The sequence below is a fragment of the Equus przewalskii genome, chromosome 6 (assembly GCF_037783145.1).
Source record: "Equus przewalskii isolate Varuska chromosome 6, EquPr2, whole genome shotgun sequence".
NCBI classification, from domain to species: domain Eukaryota; kingdom Metazoa; phylum Chordata; class Mammalia; order Perissodactyla; family Equidae; genus Equus; species Equus przewalskii.
This window is the reverse complement of record NC_091836.1, coordinates 65995244-66020264: the sequence shown is the minus strand read 5'-3', so window position 1 is coordinate 66020264 and position 25021 is coordinate 65995244. Positions and strand designations below refer to the sequence as shown.

The 25021-nt window shown below is 46.1% G+C and overlaps 1 protein-coding gene across 37 annotated transcripts in view; it reads right to left on the bottom strand.

The window, feature by feature from the left end:
• Positions 1 to 25021, bottom strand: part of TENM4 (teneurin transmembrane protein 4) — a 2704309-nt gene that overhangs the window by 64711 nt on the left and 2614577 nt on the right. For 25 of the 37 annotated variants that reach the window (XM_070625735.1, XM_070625734.1, XM_070625736.1 and 22 more), the window contains 6 exons: positions 23808 to 23951; positions 20641 to 20890; positions 18892 to 18912; positions 11274 to 11506; positions 7122 to 7276; positions 504 to 1381 (listed from right to left, as the gene is read on the bottom strand). In XM_070625735.1, coding sequence (XP_070481836.1) covers positions 504 to 1381; positions 7122 to 7276; positions 11274 to 11506; positions 18892 to 18912; positions 20641 to 20890; positions 23808 to 23951 — 1681 coding nt within the window. The remainder of the gene's footprint in view (positions 1 to 503; positions 1382 to 7121; positions 7277 to 11273; positions 11507 to 18891; positions 18913 to 20640; positions 20891 to 23807; positions 23952 to 25021) is intronic. The other 12 variants (XM_070625767.1, XM_070625765.1, XM_070625766.1 and 9 more) reach the window with 1 other exon arrangement.

Below are 25021 nucleotides of genomic sequence, written 5' to 3'. Positions count from 1 at the left end.
GCATGTAACGCACTTCCTAAGTTGCAACCAAAATGGTTAAAGTGAAAGAAAATTTTTGAAACTTGAAGATGTGAGCTTTGATTATATGGACACGAAACTGTTCCTTCTCCCATTGCCATATTTCTGGACAGCGGTCCTATGAAGATATTAGTACTTTATCAAGTACTTTTCATCTACATCACCTCCCTGTGGTATGTTGGGCAGGTATCCACTGTTTCCATTTTACAGATGTGGAAACTGAGGCCTGGCGAGATTAACTCCATGGTAGAGCTGAGATTCAAGCCCAACTCCCGTGACTCCAAAGCTCATGCCTTTTCTACTATACCACATTCCTCCCTAAAGCAGTCATCCGGAATATGAACATGCAGAACATATTATAGGTAATGGTTCACATCCCAAATGAATTAAATACATCGAAAAATTAACACTTCATCAATTCATCTCTAATCTTACAATGCATCTCATGAAACAAAACCATCAAATGGCCTTGTCTTGATACTTACTCGTAAAATGTTGTCCATCCATTTTCATTGCTTTTGGTGGCCAGAAGGCCAGAGTTGCCATGGTATGTCATCATGGCCAACTCGTGCCCTTGTGTGGTCACACTCTTGAGTGCACTGTTGGTGCCCATGGTCACCCAGTACACCTGTCCATCTGGGACCACCAGCCAGAGGGGCATCCCAGTAGAGTCTCGGCGGACATTCACCATGTTGCCGTTGTTGTCTGTGATGAGTGTGATGTCGCCATCCCCAGTGTAGGTAAAGTTGTACAGGTAATCTCCCGTGGGGAGGCTTTGGGTGTACAGATGCTTGCCACTGGTATCAAACAGGTAGAGCTCCTGGTCGATTGGTGATGACAGCTCGTACATGTTCTGGGTATTGAGGAAAGGCTTGTTCTTCCTGATAAACCGAATTCGGATATTCCCAAGGTCAGCCACATAGAGCTCCCCATCAGCACACACAGCCAAAGAAGATGGGGTATTCAGCTTTGCATCCTTGGCATAACCATCATCCCCAGAGAAACAATCACAGTTGGCATCATTTTTACAGTCACAAACACTGGGCGCCCCAGCAACTAGTGAGATCTCTCCACTAGTGGTGACCTGCCTGATGCGGTTGATCTTCTTCTCATCGGTCTCAGCGATATACAGGACCCCATTGTGAGAGACAGCCAAGGCAGTGGCTGACTCCAGCGTTGCATGGATGGCCACCTTGCTCAGCAGGAAGTGGTCAATGCCCGGCACCTGGCAGTGCATGGGCCTCCCAGCAACAATGCGCACCTGGTGGTTTTCAGAGATTTGCAGGACCACATTGTTGTCGAGGACATAGAGAGAGTTGTCCATTGGGTTGACGGCTAAGTCTGTGGGCCACTCCAGGCGAACCTGACAATGGAGACATCAACACTCAAATGCCTTTCAAGGTGCCCACCACTAATCATCCCACACCCACATCAGCCTGTCACAGCGTCCCAGGTGCCTTCATAGGCAGTCTTCCCTGATCCTCACAGCAGCCTGTCATCAACAACGGATATCAGCCCCCTGAGCAGACTGAAACCATGTGAGAGCTGCCTGAGACATCTGATGGTCCATACTAGACTGACAAAACACAAAAAAGGGGATGCAGAAAGTAAGCAAATAAAAAAAGCAGGCAAGAGAATAGGCTTTGGAGTCAGTCAAGGCTGGGTTCAGACCCTAGTCCCACCATTTATGACCTTGGGCAAGTTACTTCGCCTCTCTGAGCCTCAATATTCACACACATATTTCATTCTGTAAAACAGGAATGACAACAGTGCGGAGTGCCTGACCCACTATAAGTGCTCAACTAATGGCAGCTCATGTTATGGAGGGGGAGAGAAAGGCAGATGGAGTCTGGAGGCTGAAGCAGGAGTTGTTCAGAGGCTTAGGAAAGACTCTTCATGAATTGTTGCTGTGTGGATGAAAGATGCCTTCTCAATTCTTTGAGTTCCTGGATTAACACATGGCTAGGCTCTGGGGATGTGAAGACAAAGTAACCATGAACCCTGTCTGACACAGTTCCAGACCAGGGATTCTCAAATCTGGCCACACATTCAAATTACCTGTGGGGATTTTTAGAAAGTAATGGTGCGGGCCGGCCCAGAGGCGTAGCGGTTAAGTTCGCACACTCAGCTTCGATGGCCCGGGGTTCGCTGGTTCAGATCCTGGGCGTGGACCCACGCACCGCTTATCAAGCCATGCTGTGGCAGGTGTCCCACATATAAAGTAGAGGAAGACAGGCATGGATGTTGGCTCAGGGCCAATCTTCCTCAGCAAAAAAAAGAGGAGGATTGGCGGCAGATGTTAGCTCAGAGCTAATCTTTCTCAAAAAAAAAAAAAAAAAGAAAGTAATGGTGCTCAAGTTCCACCTCTAATCAATTAAATCACATCCCTGGGTGTGGGGCTTGGGGAATAGGATGATTTCAAAAGCTCCTTGGGCAATTCTAATGTGGGGCTGGGAATCACAATTGGATCCTTTCTCCTTCAAGTGTCATCACTGGACCAGCAGTGTTGACATCATCTGGGAACTGGTCAGAAATTCAGAATGGCAGGCCTTGGCCCAAACCTACTGAATGAGAATCAGCATTTAAACAAAATGCCTGGGTGGCTCTTGTGCACACTGAAGTCTGTGAAACCTTGCTCTAGATCATGGTTTCTAGTACCTCCCAGAACAGGTCCTCCTGGAAGGGATTGATGATGCTGGCAATGGGAACGAGGGGTTCAGAGGTCCTGGGCCCCTGTCTCAGCCTGCTCTGAGTCAGGCAGGGAAGCTGGCAGGGACCTCAGTGAGCTGTCAGGTGGGCATGCAGGGGGCTGCAGCCAGCAGTCTGAGGCGGGGAATGCTTTGTTCAGTGGACGCGGAGGCTGGATTGTTGCATATATCACACTGAGAGATGCTGGCACTAAGGGAAGCCCTTTGCCACTTGTGTCCCCAAGAGGTCCAGCCACACTGTACTTGGGCTGGATGTGCTGACAGGTGCTGCCTCCCCTCCTCAGATCTCTGAATCTCCTACAAACCCTTGATATTTGGTCCAATTTGGGGCTGATTTAAACAAGTGTATACCTTTAGATAAGAAATTTCTCTTCTAGGAATTTACTCTTGTACACCATTGTCTACAGGAGTGTTTATCACAGCAGTGAAAAACTGGAGCCAACCCAAATGCCCAATGCGAGAGAATTGGCTAAATACATTATATTACATTTAGTTCACCCATAAGTGAGGATACTCTGTGTAGCTATTAAAAGTGATATTATAGATGGCTATCTAATGAAATGGGAAAATGTTTGCTCTCTATTAAGTGGAAAGAACAGGTTACAGAACTGTAAGCACAGTGTGATCTCAGCTGGGGAAAAAATACAACAGCAAATTAGACAGATTATAGATAGAGGGGAGATTAAAAGCTTGAAGGATATACACCAAAATGTTAACCATATTGGGATTAGAGGTAACTTTTAACTTCTTTGTAATTTTCAACTTTTTATATTTCCTACAAGGCACATGTAGCAGTTTACTAATGTAAAAGAAACCCTAGTAAATTATATACACTGAGATGTGGCCGCCTCCATCTGCCCCTTCAGCTCAGGGCCATGCTCAGGACAGCGTGAGCCCTTTCTCATTTCTTCTGAGCACGATCCTCAGGCCCTGCTTCCTAAAGTCTTCTTGTTCCCTCCCTCTCAGCCTGGGTCCCTCTGTCCCCACAGAACAAGGGAGCCTGAGGCACACCAGAGCCACCGGCCAGGGCTGCTGCCTGCACACTTCTCAGTGTTCTCTGGAGCACATGGTCACAGCAGCCTTTGGCTGCATCCAGAACACAGTTTACTCTCAAGTGACGGGAATTTTCAGTTTCCTAAAACCCATTTCTTGTCAACACTGGCTGCTAAATATTTTATGCCCTCTGGTCTTGTGGCACCTTGGGGACCTGCTTGCCAGACCTTTCTGCCTGTCATTATGATGAAAAGATGGCTCCCTGATGGGTGGGTGGGAGGGGGAAGAGGGAGTCAGGGGAGGGGGAGGGAGAGGAGATGGGGGAAGAAAGGAAGAGCAAGTGCTTTCCTGCTCTCTCCTTTATGCCCTCAGGCGCAGAGGCACCTGGGAAAGAAGAGCAGGGCTCTTGGAGTCAGTGCTCGCTCGCTGTGTCGCAGTGCCTGCGTGATGGCTCTGGAGTAGACCAAGTACCCAAGCTTCGCCGACTTCACTTTCCTATTAGTGACCATCATGCTGAGGCTTAATTCCCCACCCAAAGGAGGGATGAGACTTAAAATTTCCGAGCTCCCTCCAGCTCCCACTTTCTACTGCCCTGAGGTGGAATGGCGCTCCCTCTCCCTGTCTCCCCTCACCTTCTGTGCCTTTATTAAAGCACTCTGAGCTGACTGCCTTGTTGCAGAGTTATTTTCAAAAATAGATCCTCCAATAGATGAACAAATGAATGACTGGTGAGTGGCAAAGAGAGAGCCAGGGATGTGGGGTCAGGACCCCTCACTTCCTAGCTCAGCTCCACAACGACTACAGGTGTGATCCTGCTCAAGTTAGTTAAACACTTTGAACTTCCTTCCCCATATGGTAAAGGTGGTAACAAATATCATATAGAGAGTTGTGAAGACCAAATGAGACAACGAACAAGGAAGGTCTTTGTAAATTATAAAGAAAACTAATATTTACAGCCCATTACTAGTGGCCAGGCACTGTGCCAGGCAGTTTATGAACATGATTTCATAAAGAAATTCATTTCCACATCCCTGATGGAACCTAGCACAGGGCTTTGCATTTATAACTGCATTTTGTTTCACCAAACCTTGGTTTCCTTATCTATAAAATGGGGTAGGTAATCCCTACCTCATGGGATTATTGTGACAGCTAAATCAGAAACGTGGTCGTGCTCATCTCTGTATCCCTTTTTCTAACAGTGTCTGACACATAATAAGTTCTCAGGAGATCATTCTGAGCCCTAAGTACACAGTTATATTCTGTGTCTGTGGTGGCCGAAGCCTGCTGAGTTGAGAACTAGTCCCATTTTGAACAAGTTGCAGCATCTTCTGTGCCTTCTCCAGTCTCTGCCTCCCTCTCCTCAGGCCGGGTCTTCGTCTCCTCCTAGAGGAGATGGTCTAAGTTCCTAGGTTCTCTTCTTTGAAGTCTTGCCTCTGAGCAGTCTTCTTAGCTCTCTGGCTTATTTCCCTGCTCCACATGGGGCAGTAAAGTAGCTGGATGTGTGTAACAGAGGAAGCTCTGAGAGGGAAACGCAGTACCCCTGCCCATATATGTATATAAAAATATATGCCTGTGTCGGAGAGTTTGGAAGAAAGAATACCACACTTAGATTCAGAGGAGGGTGGTGGGGACAGGGACATAGAGATTTCAGTCCAGGATTTCTGAATCTGAGTGTGCTTTTTCCCCCCTCCACAATATGCCAGTTATCTTCCAAACCTTTGATGTGGCTGCTTGGAAGAACCTCTATCTAAAGGTAAACAATTTCCCAGTGTGTGGATTGAAAATCTTCAGTACCCTGTGCTGGCTGGTGGAGGGCCCATTTTGAGAACTGAACATACTTGTATGCACATCCCCAGGCTGAGGGAAACTCTCCAGCCAGCAAGGGGAAGCCTGCCAAACTGGAAAGACAAGTGGCAGAGAACAGATTCCATTCTGGAGTGTAGCAATCACATTAGTTGGTGCAGAGGGAAACCACACCAGCATCCAACAGGGATGTGAGTAAGGGATGCGACATGGGTGCTGGGACCCCTAGCAGCAGCCATGGGGCTCTGGGGAGGAGGATGCATGACATACATCAGTAACAGAGGCAGGCATGATGAATGAGGCCTCCCAGCCTCTGCTGCCTGCTGAGCACAGGGAGCAGGTCTGCAGTCAGCAAGAAAAGTCCTGTATGCAGACTCCCCTAGAAGTGAGGGGGTTTAAACAGCGAAGTGTGGCTCTTGCTGACAGCAATGCATAACTTGATGTAGTTAAAGTCTCCTTATTTCCTTGGTTTTGCTAATGTTGGCAAGATGGATGTTCCCTGATTCAGCACTGACCAGGCCATGTGAGAGGATCTAGCGACAAAGGACACATCCTTTGCCAAGTCATTGCAGGACAAACTAAGGACACGCTGAACAGCCAGTCACTTGTGTCTCTCTCAGGTCTGCACTGGCTTTCTGGTGCCCACCTGCTAAGATCCAAACTTTGTGGCATGGTATGGTAAGGTCCTTCCTTACCTGGTCCCAGAGCATGCTTCAACTCCAGTTGAAACACCAGTTTAACTCCTGCTACTTCCTTCCAAGAACCCTGCGCTCAGGTGTTCAATTTTCCAATGTTCCCTGAATGTTCCAGGCCCGTTAACATCTTTGTACCTTTGCACATGCTGTTGCCTTTGTGCGAAATGTCCCCTTTCTGCCTTGTTACCCAGTAAACCCCTATTCGACCTTCAAAACCTGGCACAGATGTCACCTCCTTTGTGAAACTGGGACTACAGCTTCTGTTTATTGATCACCTCTGAAGTGCCAGGCAGTGCTAGGAGCCTTGCACGCACTATTTCACGTACTCTCTGAGCAGTCCTGCTGGGCCGATGTCAGCAATTTCCATTTTACAGGGGTTCACAGGACCTCAGAAACTTGTCTAAAGTTACTCAGCTAGTGAGTGGCAAAGCTAGGATTCAATCAATCAGTCAATTAATCAATCACCAAATATTGGTTGTGCACCTGCGTGTACTAGGCACGCTGGTTATAGTAAAAGAAAAGACAGACGGAATTCCTGTCCTCAGGTAGCTTACGGTCTAGAAAGAGAACAGACAGTGTACAAGTACCTGGAAGTACATCCAAGGAGGGAATTCAGGTGGCTGTGGATTTAAATCGTGCTGTCTGAAGCCCTGCTGCCTTTGAGGCTTCCTTGGGCAGATTTCTTCACTGTCCCCCGAGCCTCCCTCTGTCACCCACTTGTCACCCCTGATGGTGACCTCTCAGAGCATGGAGCTGGGCCCTACTCATCTGTGTGTCCTTAGTGCTCTTCACAGGCCCAGCACCAAGAGCGTGCTTATAAAAGACTCTGCAGCATAAAGCTGGGTGCCAGGGAGGGGACGTGCATGCAGACCCAGGGCTCCAGCAGACGAGGCTTTCTCCTTACCTGAGAAATATCCATGACGGAATCACAGCTGAGGGGCCGAGCTGAGGTGAGATCATTGGAGCCCAGCAGGGTGGAGATGACCCCGTTCTGATCAATGCGTCTGATCATGGTGCCGTCCACGAAGTAAATGAGCCCTGACTTGTCCACCGTGATGCCTGGGGCAGAGAAGCCAAAGCAAGGAAGTCAGCCTTAGAGGTGGTGACAACCCACGTGCTCATGGAGCCCTGTGAGTTGACAATGCAGCCCTCCATGATTTGATTAGATCCTCCACACAACATTCATCCCCCTTCCAAAGACGAGGGGACAGAAGCCAGAGGCTTGAGTGACTTACTCAAAGCAGAGATGAGAACCCAGCTTTTTAGATCCTCCAGGGCTCTGGTCCTTCCGCCTTGAAGCCTCTGGAGATTTCATCTATCACCTTAACCATCCCCTAAAACTGGATTCATAACTTCTTGGGGTTTGTGAAGCACTGGTAATGCTAAGGAGGGCCTTTTTCAACGTCACAACTATTAATTATTTAACCCACTTCTGAAGACTTATAATTATAATAATCAAATCCCGTTTTTGGGAACAATTTTTCTTTTCTTCCAAGATAATCATCCTTCATGTTTTTCTATTCTATTACTATTTTAGTTTCATTGGTCATCATAGAAGGGTAGAGCCTAAAAAAAGAATCCTTTGAGCCAGCCCTGGAGGCCTAGTGGTTAAGTTCAGCATGCTTCACTTTGGCAGCCCAGGGTTCAGTTTCTGGCCATGGACCTACATCACTCGTCTGTCAGTGGCCATGTTGTGCTGGCAGCTCACATACAAAAAGAAGAAGATTGGCAGCGGATGTTAGCTCAGGGCAAATCATCTTCCTCAGGGAAAAAAAAAAAGAATCCTTTGGATTTGTGTATATTGGTAAATTTAATTTCTAAAAAAAGGCACATTGAAGAGAAGAGTCAGAATTATTATTCAACATCATTTACTCTATTTGCTAGACTGTCCCACCCCATTGATTTTCTTCCTGACCAGCTGTGTGACCCCGGGCAAGTCACTAGATGTATCTACATTTGTTTTCTCAGCTGTTAAATACAGGGATTGTTCTAAATCTTTACTCTTCACTCTTGGATGTGTGTGAGAATCACTTGGGAGCTTGCTAAAAGGCACTCCCCGCCGACTCCCCACCCCTCGCCAGGTAGCTGCTTCAGAAAATCTCAAGTGGAGCCTACGCATCCATCTGTACTTTTGACAAGCACCTTAGGTGATAATAATACAGATCACAGTTTGAGAACCACTCCAGTAAATCAGTACCTCTTAACCAGTAATGTATATCAGAACAACCTGAAGAATTTTTTTTAACATATACCTGCTTGGCCTCACTCCTGCAAATACTAATTCAAGGGGTGGCTGAGACTGGGACCAAGGTGTGTTATCAAAATGCTCATGGGTGATACTGACTTCCACCCCAGGTCCAGAATCACGAGAGTCAGACAGACCCCTACCAAACCGGGAACTGCTCAGGCGTGCTGGGGCTGAGAGGCAGACGGGCCGTGCCCCCGGGAGCACTGTCGAGATGGGGAGGCACGCGAATGAGTCAGTAGCACATGGAATGCTCCCAGGGAACGACAGAAGCCTGAGAAGGCTCATGGTGAATAAAGGAGATTCTGGTCAGTTTTGTTCTGTTCAGTTCTCTCTGGGGACAGAACTGAAAGAAGGGGTCAGAAAAAGCCCCACAGAGGTGGAGACCCTCGAAGTATAAAGCTTTCCAGTTGTATAACCTTGGGCTACTCACTTCACTTCCAAGTCTCAGTTTCCTCATTGATAAAATGGGGATAATAGCACCTGACTTGCAATAATTAGTCCTCAATAATTATTGATGACTTATAATTCTGAGAAGGTGACCAACACTTTGTGGGTTTCCAGGTCCTTGTTCACGGGGCCCACGTGTCCATGACTGGTCAGCAGGCTGCTGTAAGACACTCAAGGGTCTCTGAGTGATGAAAACCCACTGGGCAGTAGTTCCTTCTGCCCCCACTCAGGCTGTTTGGGGCTGGAGAGTATTTTCACTGAGAGGACCAGGCACCCTGAAGGCGGGAAAGCCTTTCCTCTGTCCCTGTCTAGAATGTAAATGAATTACATTCTTCAAGGACCAAGACAGGAGTCCGCTTGTCTGCCTGGCATGCTCTTTCTCTTGCATCTGCTAAGACTGATGAGCACTCCATGAACAATCGGGTTTCTTGTTTACAAAGTTGGCTGCACAGGCTAATAGAAATGATCTGTCCCCTGATTAATTACTTCATTTTTTTCTCCTTTTGTTGTGCTAACTAGATGGACATCTTTTCTGCTCCCTGCTGCAGAGTGTCTGCATATTGTGGCACCCTTGTCATTTCTATCTGGCTTAATTACAGGCTTTGGGGCAATTTCACTGCCACCACATCTGTGTGTGTGTGCGTGCACGTGTGTGTGTGTGTGTGTGTGTGTGTGTGTGTGTGTGTGTGAGGGAAGGGTGGAGAAAACACACGTGTAGAGCCACTGAGAAAGACCTGGAGATAATAAAAGTTAGACTGTTTTCATTCTACGAGGGTAGAACGTTGGTCTCAGGGGATCATTTAGCCAGCCTGCACATTTACCAATGGGAAAGCTGAGGCCCAGAGGAGGCGCTCCCAGAGCCAATGAGCGGCAGAGCAGAACCATAAGGCAGGGTCCCTAAGTGCAAGCCCAGTGTTCTTTCCTCTCCAGGCTACTCTCTCAGTAGTAGGAAAGCCATAATTAGGACATAGATTAACCACAGATGTCTCAATACTCACTCTGCAGAACTACCACCTGACCACTCCAGGTTTGCGCTAGAGACATATGAGATATGATGGACGATGTGATGTGATGTGATGGAACACAACCTAATAGAACAATTATAATAGGAATCACCATTTATGAGATGTTTTTTGTGTGCCCGGTACCATTCTTCTAAGCATTTACATTCATAATAATATTTAATTTGTACTACAACTATACATTATAAATCGATTTCACAAGATGAGGAAAATGAGGCTCAGAGAAGTTACGTAACTTGCCCAAAGCCACACTGCTATCAGGCGGCAGTGTCTGAATTTGAACACAGTACTGCCTGATTTCACCAGAGTCTACTGCTTTGATTTGGAACCAGGCCCTGAAATCTGGCACTATTCAATCAAAAAAGCACTGATGACATTTTTATAGAACATCATACGAAATATATTAATTTTGACCTTCAGAATGATCCTAGGAGGTAAACACAGAAGGCATTATTACCCTATCTTATTGACAAGGACCCTGTGGCTTAGACAATATAGATCTGTAGGGCCTGTAACACAGTAAATGCTCCACTGATGGATGTTTACTGGTAATGACGGCTTCTCCTTCAAAAGGCCTTCCCAGTCTCCTAGGTATGGGGGCCTCCCGGCTCTGGACTTTTGTGTAGAGTTCTTTCTCCTCGCATCTCATGGAGCACTTCTCCCTCCCTTGCATATCAGAGTGATTCATGTTCAAGTCTTATTTATTCTGCTACAATGAACTTATCTATGCAACCACAGTGCGCTGTGCACTCAGGAAGTACTTGCTGAATAAGTGAATGAAAAATTGTGATTGTGGGTATAAAGAGGTCCAACTTTTTGAAGGACTAAAAATTGAAACACAGTTAACCCATCCTATAGCACATGAACGTGTGCAAAGATAATACACTGCAATGTTTTTATAAAACACTAACATGAAAGATAGCATAAATGTCCTAAAGTAGAGGATTGATAAATAAATGATGGACATCCATTTGATGGAATACTATACAGCCATTGAAAATGAATACACAGAAGACTATTTAATGACACAGAGAGATGTTCATGATACATCAGTTAGGAAAAAATGTAGGTTACTAAAACAGTTTAATGGGCTCCTCATTTTGTTAGCTTTTGACAAGCATTACATGCATATAAACACTTAGAAAAAAGGCTAGAAGGAAAGATAGGAGAAGATAACTGGGAATATTTCTGGCAGGTGAAATTATGACAATTTTAACTTTCCTCCATAGAGTTCTTGGTATTTTCCAACGTTTTTTGCAACAATAAACACGTATTTCTTTTGGAAATGGAAACTACTCCCATAAATGTTACTGACAGTGTTTAAAAAGCAAGGCCTTACCCCTAGGGTTGGTAAGCGTGGCTTCTGTGGCCTTCCCACCATCCCCGCAGCGAGTGTCATCAAAGGGGAGACACTGGTCACCTGTCCCCGCGACCACCTCGGAGTTCTTGACAAGGTCCTTCACCACCATGGTGGACTTGATCTTAAAGACCCGCCGGCTATTGGTGTCAGAAAGGAAGACAGCCCCGCTCATGGGGTCTGTGGTCAGGTAGTATTTATGTGCTGGACTGTGGCTGGAAAACAAGGACATGCCAGTTGGTGAGCACTTTCTTCTTTCCTGTCAGGTAGCCAGAGATGTACAACGTGAATCCAAGCAAAAAATGTCTTCTGGGGATGATCTCTCTATTTTGGGTGATGGTTCTCCAACTTTTCTGACCCCAGTGGTTGTTCTAACTATCCCTCCCACCAAACTATTAGTGCAAAATCCTCTTGCCAATGATTGCGATGCCCAGCCCAGTGCCACGCCCATATCAGGTGCTCAGTACACATTTTCTTAAAAAGATTATCAATGAGGCTTACCATAGGTGGCCTGTAAAGCCAAGCCAGAAACATGAAAGGGCTTGACTTTAAAAAACACTTCAAGAGTTTGACACTCAAGCCCTTCTCCTACAGAGTTTTTACAGCAGCCCCACAGCCATTCTGGGGCTGACTGATAAGACTCTGGCCAGATCTGACTCCCAGCCAGCATCAACACCGTCTTCTGTTGACGCTTATGTTATGCTTCTCAGGAGCCCAGTAGTCTCCCTCCTGCAGTCAGATATAAATGAATTGCAGGATTAGTTTGTAATGTGCAGGAATACCCAAGGAAAAAGAAACAAAACAGAGGAGCAAGGCTGATGATGGCTGTTTTCTGGAAAACAGTCATAAAGACAAGGCTATGCCAACAGAGGAAGGTGTTAATCCTCTAGGCACAGGGTGGGAAAAAATGCACAGGTGCTGCAATCAGATCAGTCTGGGTTCCAAGTCTGGCTCTGTCATTTCTTGCTTCTGAAACTTGGGCAAGTTACCTGGCCTCCTGAGCCTCAGGTTTTTCTTCATCTGCAAAATGGGGATGTTAACAGCTATTTTGCCAAAATTATGCGTGAATTTTGCTGTCACATGGTACCGATTTACAATTTCTTCCATGTCTAGGCCACACTGGAGTTGGACTCATAACTTGTGGGCTGCTAGTTTTCAGTTCCTGTGCACGGCCGGATCGTTCCCAGGCCCGGAAACTGCATCTCAATATTGGCAATCCCTTCTACATCTCTGGAAAGTCTTCTGATTGGAGGGAATCTCTCTGTTCAGGCTGGACGGCCTGGCACTGGCCATTTTCACTGGACTGTGGGACAGCTGTGCTAGGAGATGTGGGGCAGACTGAGCAGGGCCTAGAGCACTGGAGTAGGGGCGCTGTATACCCCTTCAAGATGCAAGTAAGAGGATCAGAAAAGTCTAGAAAGAAGCTATTTTACATTTTATCAGGCATGTAAGTTTTGGGTTCTTTTGAGAAATAAAATCTTATTTTATAGATTGGTGTTTTTTGAATTACATATGAAGACTGGGGCACTGTAATCTTTTCAGTGTTAAGGTCTCTGAAGGTCTTAATCTGGCCCTGACTATCTGTCATCACAACCATCCCCTGCTTTGGACGGTGTCTTGAGGACTGGCCTCCATACGAAAGGCTCTCCTTCCCTTGTTTTCTCTCCCAAAATTCAACTAAGACGAGAAGATTTTCTCCAAGAACTTGTCCTGCCTCTGTAGCCCTAACACTCCTGTCGTATCACCTGCTCCTCGGATAAAGGGGAGGTCTCTCTGCCTGCAGCCTGGGTCCTCCCCAAGCTATTCAGCCCTGGCCTAACCTGAACACCCACCTGTCACCTCGGTGCTTTCTCTTCCAGGACTCTCCATTTCTTACAGGCTAAGTTCACATTCCCCAGCTCAGCAGCAGGCACTTCATGCTCTGCTGTTGCTCCATCTTCCCAGCCTCTTTCCAGCCATGTCCTCAGAGATGCCCTATACTCCAGTAATGCTGACCACTTGTCACTCAACACGCCTTCATGCCTCTCTGTACCTGCTGTTCCGGCTCCGTGGAGTGTCCCACGCCCTCCCCTTTCCAGCCTGCTGAACTGCTTGCTACTCACTCTTCAGGAGTCAGCTTGAATGGCACCTTTTCTGGCACACCTTCCCCCGCCTTTCCTCTCTGTGCACTGAGATTCATGTCTGGGTTACAGGACACTTAACATAATGCCGTGGCTGTTTATTTACGTGTCTGTCTCCCAAATCTGACAGCCAACACTTGAAGGGAAGACATGGGATTTTATTCATTTTTGTATTTCCAACGTTCAGTTGGTGTCTTCTAGCCCACAGCAGCCACTTGCTTTAAGTGGATGGCATCTCCATTTTTCGTTTATTTAAATAGTATTTTCAATCAAATTACTTAGCTTTTATTTCCCTTTTGGGGGCAGTGGTAACAGGAGACATGTCCTGTTTATCTTGAAGTGTCCCCTGTGACTTACCCTATAATGCAGCACAGATTGAATCTTCCCAGATGACACTGATTCTGGCTAAATAAAATGCAGTGACCTTAGATCCCGCTCTGCAAGGCGGGGGCAGCCTTGATCTTTCTGCTTTCCTGATGACAGTGTGAGGTGGGGGTGATTATTTTATTTTTTTGAGCATCATTCATGATAAACTGGTGCTATTCACCTTGGCAGAAAATGAGTCCCTAAGGGAGTAGAGTGGGGGACCCTGTCCACTCAGATTAGCCCCCTGAGTTTCCGGCTCATGTCTTCCTGTACTGCCCCAGAGAAGTGCCACTCATGGGGAATTTCTTAGATCACTGAATTCAGAAGATGGTGGCATTGGCAGGATTGTCCCAGAGAATGCATAAGAGCTGTGGCCCCATCTTTTGTGCCTAAGGACAAATCTGACGTCTAGTGGTCACTTAAGTGTAAGGTAAAGAGCACTGGCTTTGAACTTAGAAGATGTGGGTGCTAATCTGAGAAAGTCGCCTGAATCGTTCAAGCTGTAGGTCCTTCAGCTGGTCAGATGATTAAGTCCCTGCTCGCTTGGCTCACAGGCTTGTCATTAGGATCAAATGACATTATACATCTCAACATCCCTTTCTAGTTGGCAGAGCTTTTGGACAGTCTTCAACTCACTTCTTCCTCATGCCACCTGTACCGGGAGCAGCACCTAGACCTCTGCTGGGAGCAGTGCCACCAGCCCACAGAGCAGAGCTGCAGAGACGGCTACGACTGGGACCAAAGCATCCATACCATCTCTGGATGCCTGTTCCATCCCAGACACCACACGCATGACCTCATATTCCTCACAACCACCATTAAGTCAGATCTTTTTTTTAATATTTCAGAAAACTGAGACTGAGAGGCGTGAAGTGACTAGACCAGGATCATCCTGCTAAGCAGTAAGATGGATTTCCACCTCCAATCTGCTTGACTCCAAAGTCTGTGTTCTTCCTACTTGCCCACACTGCGTCTCAGGTCTAGAAAGCTCCACTGCCCTTATTTACCAGGAAGCACCTGCTCATCTCCTGAAACTCAGCTCAAGCATCACCTCATCTGCAATGCCATCCCTGGGTTCCTGGCCCCCTGCTTTCCCCAACTGGCAGAACTGGCCACTTCTTTCGTTGTGACCCTACTTGACCTTATGCAGACCATACTTTTAGTACCTCTAGTAACGTAAGACAGTCTTCTGTTTAGTTGTCTCCTTAATGACATCTTGAACTCCTCAAGGGTAGGGACTGACTTTGAGTCCCTGGCGCTTAGCGCTGGGCTGGTGCAGAGCAAGTGCTCCAGAAAGGTCTGCTGAATTCATGAATCAGTGAGTGAATGCCTATCTGTCTCCCTGGGAGTATATGCAGGACGTACCCACTGTGAAGGATCTTAGAGGGATGGTTCTCAAACAGGGGTACACATCAGAATCACCTGGAAAACTTTAAGAAAGAGAGCCTCACCCATCAGGTCTGAAGGGCCTGAGCAACTGCCCATCATATTTGGAAACCATGGCCTTAGAGCAGGGCTTTTCAAACTTCAGTGTGCGTAAGAATCACCTGGAGATTTTGTTAAAATGCAGATTTCAGTTCAGTAATTCTGGGGTGTGGCCTGAGAGTCTGCATTTCTAACAAGTTCTCAGAAGATGCCAATGCTGCTTGTCTATACTAGGAGTAGCAAGGCCTTAGAATACTCTGAAAACCATAAATGTCTTCAGGGCATGAGATGGAAGATGGCCTACAGCTGAGACCCCAGACCCAGTTCTGTGGACAGGGGCCATGTCTGATCCAATTCTGATCCCCAGTATCCTGAGCAGGGCTTGGCATGAGGAAGGGTGCAGCTCTATATCTAGAGTCTGCCATAGGAGTTCTGAGGACACACATTCTTTTCTATTTCCTTAAACATAACCTTGGCACCTCTGGAAGCTACATAAAATCTTGGAGGCTCTAAGGGTATCATTCCTGAAGTGAATGAGCTGAAGTCAAGCCTTACTCTGCCCTCTTTCTAGACGGTGTAAGGAATTTTTTAGCAGGAGCTGTGAGCCCAGATGTCTCTTGATGATCTATTCCCTGCTTCTGAGTGAGAATTCTCCCTTGGTCTCAGAGCAAGGTCTGCCTTGTGCAAAGAAGCATGCTTTGACCACATCGGGTGGCAAGCTGGCAGAACTTGATCCACTGATTCTCGGAAGCAGTGAGAAGAGCTTGAGCACGGAGCCACACTGACAGGGGCTCAAATATCAGTTCTACCACCCACTTGTAGGTGACCTCGGGCAAATCACTTCACTCTCTGAGCCTCAGTGTTTTCATCTAAGAACTGGGGTTAATCACATCTACTTCAAAGGGCTATTTTGAGGACGAAACTGTAAAAAGAAAGTAAATCTCTGAGCATAGTGCTCTTTCATTAAAAAATAAAAATGCCCAATAAATGGCAGCTGGTCACCTTGAGAGACCTCCAGAATATTTATGTTACTACATAATGGAAAAGCCAAGTATGTCAGACTTAATATTGTCCTGTCTGACCTATTTCCTGTGGCAGTTCAGGGCTCTGAGAGAACTAACATAATATGTGTAGCTGAGTCTGATGGAGACTTGAGTTCAAATATACTTTTGAACAACAGACTTCAAACATTCCTCCATGACCCTAAGGAAGAAATCGGGGAAGAGTGAAGATGCTTGTTCCCTGAAGGGGTCCACGAAGGAAGATGCCCAAAGGATTAGGGGTCCCTGTGCTGAGCATGCCCAGCATGGTGGGCTGGCATTGAGGCTGGAAAAGCCAAAAGCAGGGACAAGTCTGCCCTGGGGACACACACACAGGCTCAGGGCAGCAGCCTAGAGCCAAATGCTATTCCTGGGAGCAGCTGAGACATTAAATGCTAACAGATGAAGAGGACAACATTTCAGAATTTCTTTAATCCACTTTTGACATTTACTGATGGGGACACTATGGCCCAGAGAGAGGAAGGGATTTGCCAATATCCCGGTGCCAGTTAAAGATCAGAGCTGGAACCCAGGTCTTCTCACTCCTGATTGTCTTTAGAGAACTGGAGAGCAGAAAGAAATTCCTCTTTTCCCTTCCACTTTGGTTCACTTTAAAAATAGTTTTTAGCATCTGAGAAAATCTGAGAAAATTGAGAAAGGGCAGGAAGCTGGCTTTGAAATCAAACCATGGATATATCAAAAGATGACTAAACATCAGAAACAAAAGGCATCAAAACCACAATCTCTCAATTTACAGATGATGAGACCGGAAACCAGAAAAGCTAGGTGACCAGCCCAAGGCCAAACAATGAATGCACAGCAAAGCTGGACAAGCACCCTGGCCTCCTGTCTCTTCCTAGCTGGGTCCCCCTATGTCCCTGCTACGTCCCAGGCAGTTACCACCACTGATGGAAGATTTTATGCTATATGCTAGGTTTTCATCTAAGATCTTTGTATGAAATGTACTTCTGTGTTCTCTGCAAAACTGGATTTGAGGGCGTATATCAGGGCAAAGTTCAGTACCATCCATACAAAGCTCAGGGAAAATCTCTTTTAGATTTCAGTGTCAGGAAAAAAATATTCCTACGCTGAGAAGTGGGCATATTTTCCCATTTCTGATAATACAAACCATGAAAATAATTATGTTTTCCTGTTTACTCTGGCTGCCAGGAAGCTCAGAGTCTAATGTGATGTATAATTACATATATGTTTCCTCTTTTTTGTTTTATTTCCCCAATTTCTATTTAATTTACTTTAATTACATGTGTCTTTGGTTGTAAGAGGACTGAATTCCTTCTATGGAAAGGTGAAGGCATCATCAAATTGTTGTGATGTGAGGATGATAATAACAACCATAGTAATACTTATTATTGCTACTACCATTTCTGGAGCTCCTCTCTGTGGCTGGCACAACGCTCGATACTTTACAAACATTCTTTGTGACCCTTATAACAACCTCCAAGGGAGATTTTATTAAGCTCAAGTTAGAAACTAAAGCTCTGACAGATGAAGTAATTTTTTCAAGGCCCAATTGGGGAGCTTCTGTGTTTTCATTTGTAAGTTGGATGTAATCACGAGAACCTATCCCACAGGGTGGTTTGGGGACAAAACGCTATAATCCATGTAAATCACTTAACCCCCTCTCTGCTACATGCTAAATGCTCCATACATGTTAATTATTATCTTAAAATAATATATATGATGGTGACATGAATACTATATCTAATTATATAGATAATAATTATTGGATTTTAGGTCTATTTGACTCTTCCCACCATCTGAAGACTTTCTTTTATGCCAATTTAGCATGTGCCCCGTATGTCCCATGTGGATAACTAAGAGCCACCTCTGTGGCAGTGCAAGCCACAGCTCCATCTGCCCATGGCTACTTTCAAGTCACCCAAATGTGTGAGAGGACAGGAGACTTGGAGGTGACTGTTACCCAGGAGTTAGACGAGTGCCACAATGACAGGTGATGCTGACAGGCAGACATTTCTCTCGGTGTGTCTGACGAGGCTCACTCCTGCCTTCTGCAGTGTCACTGTGGCCTACATGACAGTCTACTTTGTGACAAAGTTCCTATTTGGGGATTGTTCTATTTGGGTGGTCCGTATGGTCTGAAAATCCTCCCCCATTCTGTCCTTGCTGGCAAACCTTCTGCTGGGGTCACCTGGCATCCCAGCCACCAAAGCTGAGGCCCCCGGAATGCCCACAGAAGTGCAAACCTGAAACCTGTCTTCTTCCAGGTTCTCTGCCTGATCGAGATGTTCTCAGGACTTCCCACTGTGATCATCAAAGTCACTCAACACAGTTAGGATGACGTCCTCATTTATTCCAAGGATAAGCAAACTGTGGTGCTCAAATTACCATGCCAAGGTTTCAACTGTGCCCCCTATTACTTCAGTCTGTCATGTCCACAGACTACAGAGTAACTGCTGCACCTTGCTAGAGATGGAAGGAGTTCAGGCTCTTGCTACCTGCCCCACCGTTATTAATGACTGCCTCTCATTGTAACTGATTACCCCCAACCACTTACAATCACGCAGGATTCATTTGCCACTGAGCCATCTGAAACTGACACGTGCAGCTTACCATACAACATGCAACAAGGCAGAGGAGAGACAGGAAATTCTCCACTGGTTGGCTTACCTATGTCTGAAATCTTTATTTCTGACAGAAGACAGGAGAGCAGGGAATAGAAGAAAGAATGAGGTGTTAGCAGCAGGGTTAGAAGCATTATTAGCAGCCTGAAAACTTGACAGCAATGGTACTGTATAATACTATAATAAATAAAGACTTAGCAGCTCTGACACTGATATATTTTATATTGGATATTACTTGTCAGTGAGCTCACTTACAAGCAGCTACATATCACAGAAGAGGCACAGTTTCACCTGCACTGCTACTGCTGACTTCAGGGGAAGAGGATGAAGTTGACATGTTGCTGCTTCCACCAGGGCTAAGACAGAGGCTGAACAGTGGATCCCTCCCCTGTACAGAGACACATCCCCAGAGATACACACGCTCACTGCCGTGTCTCTGCGTGCGCACTGCCCTACAGAGAGTTATCAAAACTTGTGTAGCCCACCACGATCCTCCTCACGATAGGATACAGAATTGGAGACATAGTATAATTAGAAGGGAGGGGGTGACACAGGGAAACAGGCCTGGGAAAAAAGACTGGAAGAAAATATATCAAGATGATAACATATTAATAAATTTTCTTTCCAAATTTCATTTACTCCTCACTTCCCTACCCACTGTCTTCCATGATCTCCCAGCTGTGGGAGGGAGATAGGGAAAACGGGATCTCTTATTTGAAAGATGTGAAAACGGAGGTCCAGAGAGGGTAAGTCTCTTGCCCAAAAATGTACAGCCTCTCCGCCAAGGTGGGCTGTTCCCCTAGTCCATGGCTCTTTCCATGATAGCGCAGGAGATGGAAAGACAATATGAGCAGTTGACTGAAGCAAATACACCCCATGGTTCCTTCTTCTTTGGCAGATGTTTATGCCAGTCAAACTTATAAAAGAGAGAAGAAAAGCAGGGAATATTCCATCGGTGCCCTTATTCTCATTCAGCCTGATACTTGATTTCCTGAGTCCACAGAATGGGAGTTTCTGATGCTTTTCGTGGCCAAAGACCCTCTCTTTCATTTGTCCCTGTGTGTGGGCGAACACTCACAGTCTCATCTTGAGGGCCGTGATGGCTGTCGGTCAGCCAGCAAGCCGTCCCCTCCTCTCACACACGCACTGCAGTGAGAGTCGCAGCAAGCACTTACTCCAGGGAATAACTGTGCTCTGTCTCTCACAGTCAGGATGGGGAAAAAGAAAAGGCTGACTCACTCGGTGGGCTCTGCAGCACCTTAGGAGCAGACGGGTGCTGCCAATTTCAGCCTGTGGGCCTTATCTCTGTAGTGGGCAGCTGAAGACAACTGCCACTAACTCTGATGAGTGTTAAGTGGTAGGGCCAAACCTGGGAACACCGGTGTGGGGGCCTTGTCCATTATGCCATCCCTTGTCCTTATAGAAAGACTCGTGTGATCATTCCAATCCGTTTGGTGCTAGGAAACAGAAATAAGATTCAAGGGCTTCCAAGCAGTCTAACTCTTGGTTGCTAGCAGCCTTCTACCTCATCTGGACACTAAGGACATCTCCCTGTTCCAAGTGTGGCTTGTCTTCATGCAGTGCCCGGTGGAAAGCAGTACCTACTTCCCCAGAGCCCTCAGCTTACAGTTTAGCCTCTGAGCTGGGAAGTGAAAAGTCCCAGAGTCTGACAGGTGACAGGTGAGGCTCTGTCTTTCCTGCTTTTCTGGGCCCAGTGGGTAATGCCAGGTGGGCCCAGAGGATGGCAAAGGGATGACGTTATTAAGACCTGTGAGGAAGGCCTCACCTTACATACCTCAACTCCAGGATGTTGGTGACGTTCCCAGAGGGGAAGATCCTTCGGATGTAGTTGAAATCTCCCACATAGAGGCTCCCGTCGGAGCCACAGGTGAGGGCCACGGGAGCCAGGAGCTTGTTGCCATCAGCAAGGCCATTGCAGCTGGGGCAGGAGATGCTTCTGCGGCGCCCATTGCCCATGATGCTCCCGATGACAGGTGGCTGCTGAGACACGAACTGGTTCTCTCCATTCCCTTTGTGCAAGATGCCTGGGACAAGGACAGAAGAACAGAGTCATCCATGGAGCAGGGACTGGCTGTCTTCTGTGGCCGACCAGAGAGTCACCAGGATTTTGCAAGGAATGCAAAACCTCTGCCTACTATTTCCAGACTCACCTCCCAAGGCCGCCTCTCCTCCATAATGAAACCCAGTGTCCTGAACAGGCCATACTGCTTTACTGACTGAATTCTCCCAACTCTGTGAGAGGTACTATTATTCCCCCTCTACTAATGGGGAACAGGCTAGGTGGCTCACCCAAGGTCACACGGATGATAGCAGAAGCACTCCTGATCTGCACTCTTAGTCATTCAGCTTCACTGCCTCTCAAACCAATAACACACATTTCATGCACCTGCTCCATGTCTCTACTCCAGCAAGAATTCTTTATTGCACTTAACGTGTTTCTCTCTTTTTAGATTGATACCGTTTCTGCATCCCCTAGAGCCTAGCACAGAACCTGACACAGAGTAGACACCACAAATGTTTATAGAAATGCACAAGTGAGCTCATGGTCTCTTTTCACCAAAGTAGAGCCAAGAGACCTGGGTATCCACCTGTTTCTGCTACTAAAGGACTGATCTCAGATTTTGCATAGTCCCTTCATGGCTTTAACTGCTGTTTGGCCTCAGTTTCCCCACCAGCAAAGTGAAGGGATTGACCTTGACTTGTAAGCTTCATCTCATATCTATACTATTCCTTTTCAGTCCAGATTATCCTTTATCTCCTGTATTATTGCCACAGCTTCCCATTGGACTCCCGGCCTCCTGCCTCACCCGTTCCATACTGAAGCCTGAGTGAGTTTTGCTTTTTATGGTCACAAGAATCTTCTCCCATGCTCGCACCTATTAGCTGTGTCCTATATTGAACAGATATCTTTCATTTTTATGTAGTCTAATCAATCATTTTTCTACTCTAATGTTTGTGCTTTTTCTATTTTATTCTTTTTGGCAGAGGAAGATTAGCCCTGAACTAACATCTGTGCCAATCTTCCTCTATTTTGTATGTGGGATGCCTCCACAGCATGGCGTGGAGTAAGTCTGCACCTGGGATCTGAACCCGTGAACCTGGGCCACCAACGTGAAGTGTGCCAAACTTAACTGCTACACCGCAGGGCTGGGCCTTGTTTGTGCTTTTTTTAGGTTTTGGGAATCCTTCTCTGAGATCATAAAAGTATTCTCCTGTATTTTCCTCTATTAATTTTAGAGTGTTATCTTCAAATTTAGATCTTTAATCAAGCTTTATTTATTTTGTATGCAAAATACATAAAAATACAGTGTGAACTCAGTTTTGTTTTTCTTCACATATTAAGCCAATTTTGCCAGTACCTATTCCTGAAACACCTATCCCTCCTCCACGGATACATGACGTTACCTCCATCATATACCAATTTCCTGTATTTACAGGGTGTGTGGCAGAAACTTGTAGTCATCCACGGATCTCCATCCTAGCTACCCTGTCTGTATTCCAAATTATAGAACCCCTGATGTTTAGCTAGGCACATGACTATCTGGAACCGACTACAATCCCCAGCCCCATGTGCAGCTACACTTGGCAGATGACTAAAGTGCTGGCTGATGGCGTGGAAGTAGAAGTCGTGTGGGCAGCTGCTGGGAGGTGTCCTTACAATGGAAGGGTCCTGCTCTTAGTCCTTTCTCTCCTTCTTGCTGGCTGGAAAGTGGATGTGACGGCTGGAGCTGACGTGGTCACCTTGGACTATGACCGTGGGGATGGAGGCGTGATTAGAGCAACAAGAGGGGAGGAGCCTGGACCTGTGACCCTGCAGAGTGCCAAACCAGCCCTGGACTATCCCCCTCCAGACTTTCAGGTGAGTGAGAAACAAATTTTTAACTTGTTTGCAATTCTTTTATTTTGGCTTTTCTGACATTCGTGGCCAACCCTAGTTTTAATTACTACTCACAGTTTCTGGTCTCCTTGCTCTGTCCCGAGGAATCTTCTGATCCGTTCCTGTGCCAGCACCACATAGTTTTAGAGATTACGGTTTTTCTACGATAGCTTAATATCTGGTGAGTGCCTCTTTTTTGTTCTTAAAGCCTGTCTTATCTATTCATAACTCTTTATTCTATCATAAATTTTAGAATTAGTTTGCTAATTTCCCCCCAAAACACGTGGTGGCTTTGATAGACATTCATTGCATCTATAGATCAGGCAGGAGATATCCGGCCTCATTGCCATATTTAGCTGTCCTGTCTCCGAACACAGTCAGGGTGAGCTATCTAAAACACAGATCTGACTGTGTCATAGCAGGCGTTAGATCTTTCAGAGGCTTGACCTTTGCCTCTGGATGAAGTTGAGTGCTAATCTTCTTACCCTGGGCTCCAGCTGCTCAAGCCCCCAGCTTTGGCTTTGCTAGTCCCTGCATTTCAACCTTTGCTCAAACCACAATAAATCTTCTCTCCAAATCCTCTTCTTTCAGGCTTCAGTGCTTTGGCACATACTGTGCCCTTTGCCTAGAATGTTCTCCCACTTGATACATAGGGCTAATTCTATGGACCCACTGAGACTCAGGTCAGGAGTCCTCTCCAAAGGGCCGCCTTGCTGAACCAAGAAGCTGGGTGAGGTGCTCCTCTTCTCTGCACACATAGTGTCCCGCACTTCCCTCTGGGATGGTGCTGTCCATGGCACAGCATGGATGTTACCTAGGAAGTGTTTGCTTCCAACCAGAGTGGACATTCCTGAGGCCTTTCATTTCTGCATCTCCAGTGCCTAGTGGTGACAAGATTAGAGCAGGTACCCAGAGAATATATGTTGACTAATCCTTCTGACCAACTGATCACATATGAGCCTACATAATTTGAAGTGTGCATCTTTTGTCTGGTTGGGCACAAAGGCTATGAGACGGGGGTCACACGCCTGGCCCGGCTCCTCGAAGTCTACTAATCCACTCACCACTTTGAATGTTGAGAGCATGATGTTTGTCCAGGCTCCATCCTCCCAGTTTGGAAGCATCGATTTCATAGCCCTGCAGCACTGCTGTTCTTTTTTCCCACAGGATCAGATCTGGGCAGGATTCATACTCATAACCCACGGAAACTGTAAAAAACAAAAGGCACAAAATGTAGAGGTGAGCAAACCCTTATCTTTGGCTTTTAGTCCTGCATGCAAGGCCCTGCTTGTCTTTTGTAGAAGAGGACAAAAGGGTCATATTTCTCAGGTGGAATCACATCTGTGTGCAATGCTAACACAGGGATGACGAGCTTTAACATCCTTTTTTGAAGAGTGATCGTACGTTATTAGGAAAAGTTAAGCAAATGTACTAAATACTTTAAAAAGGACCCAAGTAAATCAATTCCAGGGAAATAATCTTTAGTGTGGAAAATACTTTGGGCACAGAAGTCTTCACTGCAGCGTTATTTATAACAGTGGAAAACTGGGAGTAATATACAGGTTCAAAAGGGATGAGAGCTTGAGCAAACCAAAGTGCATCCGTTTGAGAAATATTACGCACTGGAAATTACGGTTAAGAAGACCATGGGGTGACATGGAAAATGATTATGGACTAATGCTAAGTTGAAAACACTGGTTATATACAATATTATATCTGTGTTTTAAAAAAAACTATACATGAAAAAAGAAAATAAATTTAATTATTAGCAAGTGCTTGTATTCGTTTACAGGAACATGGATGACTTTATTTCTATTTTTTGTCCATTTTTCATATTTTGATTAATGAACATGATATTACTTTTATAAAGAAAAAAACTCCAAAATCATTTATAATGAATAAACGGAAAAGGAGCTCAGTTAGGGTACTTTGACAGCTGAAAGTTGCTTTGAGGTCTCAAGGCTTGAAAATCTCTGGTTTCACTCATGTTTCATAAATCCAGGTCTCCTTAGAAGGTCCCTGGGATGCAGGCTAACCACAGCAGGCTCCCTGAGCCTGGGTTTGGAAAAAGCCCTGTACCTGCCCTATGGAAAGAAATCAGCACAGACGGGAACACCATTTCTTCCAGGTAACTTCTGTGCAGACATTATTTTCTAGTGGGCAATAGCCTACCACATGCTCAAGACAGGAACTAACATTGGGCAGCCCCTTGAAGTTTCTTTTAGGTGCCATAAAAGACCGCTGGCCATCTGTGGCAGGAGGGGAATGTAGTTGGAGG